Source organism: Streptopelia decaocto (assembly GCF_964273445.1).
Source record: "Streptopelia decaocto genome assembly, chromosome: 14".
Lineage (NCBI taxonomy): Eukaryota > Metazoa > Chordata > Aves > Columbiformes > Columbidae > Streptopelia > Streptopelia decaocto.
In genome coordinates, this window is record NC_138669.1 from 6,086,079 (window position 1) to 6,092,879 (window position 6,801).

The 6,801-nt window shown below is 68.9% G+C and overlaps 1 protein-coding gene across 1 annotated transcript; it reads left to right on the top strand.

Moving 5' to 3' along the window:
• Window positions 1–1,834: 1,834 nt before the first annotated feature.
• Window positions 1,835–2,734, top strand: SOX12 (SRY-box transcription factor 12; the record flags this gene model as incomplete). Its single annotated transcript, XM_082065546.1, has 1 exon — window positions 1,835–2,734. The coding sequence occupies one exon, from the start codon at window positions 1,835–1,837 to the stop codon at window positions 2,732–2,734; it is 900 nt and encodes a 299-aa protein (XP_081921672.1).
• Window positions 2,735–6,801: the final 4,067 nt, after the last annotated feature.

The window sequence follows — 6,801 nt, forward strand, 5'->3', positions numbered from 1 at the left end:
GCTGCGCGGGGAGTGAACGGCTCTGCCAGGCCCCGTGCAAGGCCCAGCTCGATGAGGAAGCCGCTGTGGGGGGTGTTGTGTGATGTTGTCGGGACAGCTCAGGGGCTCGGGCCGGGCCGGCGGGAGTGCAGGCCCCGGTACAGGCCGCAGGGCCCGGTACACGCCGCGGCTCCGGCCCCTGTTTCCACAGCAACTGGCGGCGGCGGCGCAGCCAATGGGTGCGCGCCCTGCGGCGAGCCCGCGCGCCGCCGCGGCAGCCAATGGGCGCGGCCCCTGGCGGGCAGCCCGCGGTCTCCGGGGTAACAGCGCCGCCGCGCCATTGGTGCTGCCCGCGGCCCCGCGGAGGGGGCGGGGTCTGTCCGGGAGGGCGGGGCCTGGCTGGGCCGTGCCGCGCTGCGGGGTTCAAGGCCCCACGCGTGGCACCAGGAAAGCGGCGTGGCCCCCGTGGGCAGCGCGTTCCCTGCCCGGCAGCTCCTCTCCCCGCTCCCCGCCGCTCCGCTCTGACCCGCCGGGAGCCGAGCCCCGGGGAGACGCCGCTGGGGCGGGTGGAGGGGACGTGTCCACGGTGGCACCAGCCTTCCCACGCCGCGGGGGGCCGAGCGCTGCAAACCGCAGCATGGGGGTTGTCCCGGGCCTGGGCTGTCTGGGGGAGCGGGGCACCCCGAGAGCCCGGTGGACCGGCAGAGGCGGGGGCCGTGAGCAGCGTCCCGGGGGATGCTCTGGTCCCAGGGGATACTCTGGGTCCCGGGCGATGTTCAGGGTCCCGGTCAGCAGAGCCGTGCCCGGCTCGGGGTGCTGCTTCCAGGGGGCCGTGAGGGGTGTGGGGACTCCTGGGGGTGCCCACTTGAGGGTGTAGGGGACACCGGGGCCACCGGGGTGCTCAGACCGGGGGCGCAGCGCATACCGGCAGTAGTGGAGCATCCCCGGGTGGGTACGGGAGGACACGGGGAGATACCAGAGTGACCACCCGGGGTACTGGGATGCTCCTGTGAAGGTTACTGGGGATGCTGTGCTGCTCCGGTGAGGGCACCGGGAGCTCCCGGGGTGCCGTGGCGGCGGTACCGGGGGTACCGGGGCGTGCCGCCCTGCCATTCTCTCCAGCAACCCCTCTCCGGGCGTCTCCCATTGGCGGAGACGGATATTCCCCCCCGGCCCATGGCCAATGGGCCGGGGGGGGGGCGGTGCCTCCCATTGACAGAACCGGCACGGCGGTGTTTACCGGGGGCGGGGCGGTGGCGGCTATAAGAACGGCACCGGGGGGCGTGCGGCTCCCGGGCTGCCCGCACCGCCCCCGCGCACCCCCGACCCGCCGCAGAGTCCTCGCACCGCACCCGACCGGAGCATCCGCCGACTCGTCCGGGGAAGCCTCTCCAGGCGGTGCGGAGCATCCTCGCACCGGTACAGAACATCACCCGGCCGGTGCGGAGCGTGCCCGTGCTGAACATCCCCGGGTCGGTGCGGAGCACCCCAGAGCGTCCCCAGACCGGCGCGGAACGTCCCCGAGCCGGTGCCGAACAGCTCCGAGCATCCCCGAGCCGGCGCGGAGCGTCCCGGAGCGCCCCCGGACCGGACCGCTGTTGAGCATCCCCGAACCGGAGACCGCCGGGCCGGCCCGGAGCATCGCAGCGGCCGCCGCCCCGGCGGAGCCGCCCCCGCCGTGCGCTCCCGGTCCCCGGCGCGGCCCCCTGCGCCCCGCCCCGCCGCCGCCCGCTCGGCACAATGGGGGCGGCGCGGCGCGGCGCGTAGCGGCGGGCGGGGAGGCGGCGGCGGCGGGCGGGGAGGAGGACGAGGAGGAGGAGGCGGCGGCGGCGGCGGGGGGGTCCCGGGACCCGGCATGGTGCAGCGCGGCACACGGGGCCGGGGCACAGAGGCTCGGCGGGAGCCCTGTGCCTCGCTGCCCACCCGTGACACCGAGCCTGCCTGGTGCAAGACGCCGAGTGGGCACATCAAGCGGCCCATGAACGCCTTCATGGTGTGGTCACAGCACGAGCGGCGCAAGATCATGGACCAGTGGCCCGACATGCACAACGCCGAGATCTCCAAACGCCTGGGCCGGCGCTGGCAGCTCCTCCACGACTCTGAGAAGATCCCCTTTGTCAAGGAGGCCGAGCGCCTGCGCCTCAAGCACATGGCCGACTACCCCGACTACAAGTACCGGCCCCGGAAAAAGGGCAAGGTGGGCACCGGCACGGCCCGCCCGCGGCTCCCGGTGAAGATCAAACCCTCGGTGCTGGGCCGTGTCTCCGCTGGCCGCAGGCAGCCCGCTAAGCCGCCCGCCAGCCCCGACACCCCCCAGGAGCCCGCGCTGGAGGTGCCGGCTGAGGACAGCCCCATGGCGCCCGGCACCACCACCTGGCATGCGGCACCCACTGAGGAGCGTGGCACTGAGGAGCCCCCCGTGCCCCCACTCCCTGCCGTCACCTGCCCCGAGCCGGGGAGCTCCCCAGAGAGCGGGTCTCCCTCTCCCATGTCGGCCAGGTCCCCTCCCTCCTCCTTCAGCTCCTCTGATGAGGAGCTGGAGGAAGAGCTGCTGGGGGTTCTGCCCGCGCGGGCTCCTGCCAGCGCCGCCTGCGCTGCCCTGGACTGGTCCGTCTTCGACAAGGACCACGACCTGTTCCCGCGGGGAAGCTCCTCGCACTTCGAGTTCCCGGACTATTGCACGCCCGAGGTGACGGAGATGATAGCGGGGGACTGGCTCATGTCCAGCATCTCAGACTTGGTCTTTACCTACTGAGTCCCGTGCTCTGCAGGTAACGCTCTTCTTTTTTTTTTCCACAATCAGGTCATAAAAAACAGAAAAAAAAAACAAAACAAAAAAACAAAACCAACAAAAAAACCCGAAACCAGCTGTTTACATGCAGGAATCAGGTATTTTGCCTTGAAGCCGCTGGAAGGCAGAGCTCCCTGCTCACCCCATCCCCCTGGCACACACCCACTCCTCGTCTGTCTGTCTGGCCCTCGGGACACGTGGCTGGCTGCCGCGGTTATTTGGCCGTGAAATGCGAGTGTCTAATGGGGTTTTTATTGTCAGCACCTAGCCCCTTTCCCCCCAGCCGTGGCTGCTCCGGCCGCTGCCCTGGGCAGTGGTAGCACCCATGTCAGCCCCAGCTCTCGGTGCCCGTCCCGCCCTCCCCGTTCCTTGGGAATGGCCGATTCCCTTTGCTTTTTGGCTGCATTTAAAGCATGTCTTCAATTTTTTCCTCTTCCTTGTTGCAGCCCTTGGGGAGGGATCCTCTTCTGTGCTGCATCTAGGGGTGGCAGAGCCATGGGGAGCCCTCCCTGCCCAACACCCTGTTTCATGGGGGTCCCCAGCTTCGGGGGTTCGCTGTCCCCCGGGGCTGGCTCTTTCCCTGCGCTTTCCCTGTGGCGCGCGCTGCCCGCCGCTGACTTTGGGAAGAGCAAAGTTGTGCGCACGTGATGCGCACGTGGATGCAGAGGCTGTGTTGTTCCTCTCGCCTGGCGGTTGTGCAGCGCCCACCGTGCCGCCGGGGAAGCCCATGCCTGGAGCCACCCCGAAACCTGCTGGTGGACAAGCCCTTCCCAGAGCAACCTGCCCCTGCTTTAGCCTTGGAGCCGGTGCCCATGTGGGACCTGCTCTGGGCTGGCTCTCTGTGGCTGGCAGAGCCGGGTCCTACCATGCGCGACCGCGGCGGGTGACGCTGCCGGGGTGACAAGGCCAGGCTGGGCAAGGATGCTGTGGGAAATCTGCCTTAGGCAACCACCCAGGCGGGGCTGGGAGCAGCAGCAACAGCCAGTGCTCACGGCTGCGTGTGGTGTGGGCGATGCTCCGGCACGGTGCTGCTCCACGCTGCGCCGTGCCGTGCCCCTGGTTCCGCCAGAAGCAGGGACATCCCGGCAGAGCTCTGCCAAGGAGCTTCCCAGCATGGCAGGTCCTGTCACAGCGGCTCCTCCAGCCGGGTTTTTCTTTGCTTTTCCTAACGGCTCCTTCCTGCACCCAGCTGCCTCCTCCCGCTGCCAGGAGCACGTGGCTGCAGTGCCGGGCGGCAGCAGCCGCGGGGGCAGCACGGGGGTACAGCTGTGCTGGGGGGACCAGCAGCGACCGCAGCCACCCCGCGCTGCCAGCCCTGCGGACGTGGCTGTGGCAGGGAGCTGTACTGGGTTCAGCCGGGACTGCTGCTTGCAGCAGCCTCTGAGGTCCCCGTGGCCCTGGTTCTCCAGGGGCTCAGGGTGTGTGGGGACCCCTCTGAGCCTTCCCAGGCAGTGGGGTGACAGGGGCAGTGGGGCACCTGCGCCCTGGGGCTCCGTGTCCCCATTTTGGGGCTGCCGGTTCCTCTGGTCACAGGTTGCCCTGTGCCTGCCCGGTGCAGCAGGGCTGGACAGAGCTGTGACCAGGGGAAGGTCTCCCCGCCGCTGGGTCCTGGCACCCCGGGGGGCTCAGAGAGGGGGACCTGCCTGGCCCCGCTGCCAGAGGTGCCATTGGCCTTGGCTCAGCGTGGGGACAGGCACCGTGGTGCAGGGAGAGGTGTGTCCCCTGGCCATTCGCAGGGATGCTCGGTGTCCCCCAGCCCCGTCCCGGGTGGCCTCAGGGTCCCCTCGAGGCACCTCCCTGTGCCAGCCATGGGTTGTAGATGTGTTGGTGTGTAGCGGTAGCTGCGTGTGTGTGTGTTGGCGTTGCCTTAGCCGCCGTGTTTCAGTAGCCCCGGTGCGGTGCCAGCCTGCGGAGCCAGGCGGGTGTCACGCATCAGACACATGTTCCCTGTATAGAGCGTGTCCCCGTCCCTGCCCCCCCCCGGCCCGTTCCCCACTGGACCCAACCCCACCCAAGGTGGAAAAGCCAAATAAGCACCGGGCCAGCCGTGACACCGGCAGCCTGCTCCTGCCTCACTGCCACCCCGGGGGGAACTCTGCTTTCCCACCCTGCGGGCAGCCTCGTGCCAGGAGCGCCCCAAGCCCCCTCCCCTGCTTGAGCTGGATTTGGGGCTCCTGGGGGGTTCCGTGGCCCCAGGGTTCTCTGACATGCACAGATCTCACCCAGCACCTCGGTGCCTTCTCGGGGTGCACAGCCACCCTGTGCCATGGCTGGGAGCGCTTGGGAAATCTGCTGAGGCTGCCGGCCGCCTGCCCTCCGTCCCCATCCCCGGGAAAGTCAAAGTCCCGAGTACCGGCAGGGCCTGAGGCCACGGTGAGGGTCTCGCATCACATGTGTGTGCTGTCAGTCCTGCAGCTCAGGGCACATGGGTGGCCCAGGGTCCTCTGTGTCACCCATAGGCTGGGGTGCTCCCTCCATGGACTGTCAGGCGAAATGTTTCCTCAGGAGCAGGTTCTGGGTCAGCACCCGAACCAGAGCCAGAGCCGGGGCCCCCTGCCCCGGCCGCAAGCACAACACCATCCGCTTCATTCCTGTCCCCTCTCATCCCCCTCCTGCCCCCTCCTCGAGACTCGCTGGGTGTCTTTGTCGGGGGAGAACCGTTGTGGACAGTGGTGGATTTTCTGTGCCGTGTGGTTGTAGTGCTTAGAGACCCCCCAGCGTGCGGCCCCCTCCCGCTGCGCCCCCACCTCCCCGCTGCCCCGCGCTGGCTGGCATGCGTGTGCGAGCGTGTGTGCGTGCGCGTGCGACATCCCGTCATCACTAGAGACAAAGCGAATAATAATAATAATAATAAATTAATAATAAAAATAAACCAAACCTCTCTCAGGAAGAAGCTGCCCCGGCGGCGGCCGAGCAGGCCGGGGGTCCCCGGATCTGGCGGGGCCGCGGTGCAGCCTGCGGACGGGCGCCAGCGCTCGGGGTCACCTTTGTAGTGTTGTGTTAGTGAAGGGTCCTGTATTTGGTGTCTTGGAGAAATAGGATTTAGTGGAGGGGCAGCCCCGGCCCCCGTCCCGTCCCGGGGGGTGCGACGTGGCCAGCGCCGGCTCTGCGAAAGCTCAGTTATTGGTTATTCTGACTGTTGTGACTATGGAATAAAGTGTGTTGGTCGCTGTCCATGGCTCTGGCTCCTCCTGTGCCATCTCGCTCCTGCCCTCAGGATGGGGCATCCCCAGGGGGATGTGGGGTCCCTAAGGGAATGTGCGGTTCCCAGGGGCCAGCATCCAGCTCCCACCCTGGTCCATGGGCTACCACCCCAAAACTCTGCTCCCACACTAGCCCACGGGTTTCCTCACTGCCTGTCCCCTGGGGAGGGTTCATCATTGTCCCCTGGCACGGGCTGGATGTCCCCTGGGAGCCGCACTGCTGGGGGGGGGTGTGTGTGCACATGTGTGTGCGTGCATCTCGTTACTTGTGTGTCAGCACCTGCCGCGAGTGCCCCCCCGTGTGTGCGTGTGCGCAGGCCGTAGCCATGTGCACGGTCTGTGTGCGGTGGGGGGGATGCCTGGCGTGTGTGCGCACACACGTGTGCAGGGCACGCGTGTGCCCCGTGCCGGTGCCGGCTCCCGCTCGGTGCACACGCAGCCCCGGCGGGGCCCCCCGGCTCGGCTCAGCCCGCGGGAACCGACGTGTCGGGGGGGTCGGGTCGCTAATCCGGCCCCGCAGGAGGGCCCGGGGGGGCCACGCGCCGCTTGCGTCACCTCCCCCCCCCAGCTGTTGCCACGGCAACAAGGGAGCCCGGAGCATCCCCGGGTCCCGCCGCCCCCCGCCCTGCGCTCCGGGCGGTGCTGGGGACAGGGATGTCCCCGGGGGTTGGACGCGTCCGGGGAGGCCTCTCCGGCACCGGGCTTTGTTCAGCGGCATCGAAAGGGTCCCGGTCCCCCAGCCCTCCTCCGGGGTGTCATTTACCCCGCATGCCCCCGCCCCGCACACCCCCCCAGGCTGCAGGGCAGCTCCCATGGCAACGCCCCATC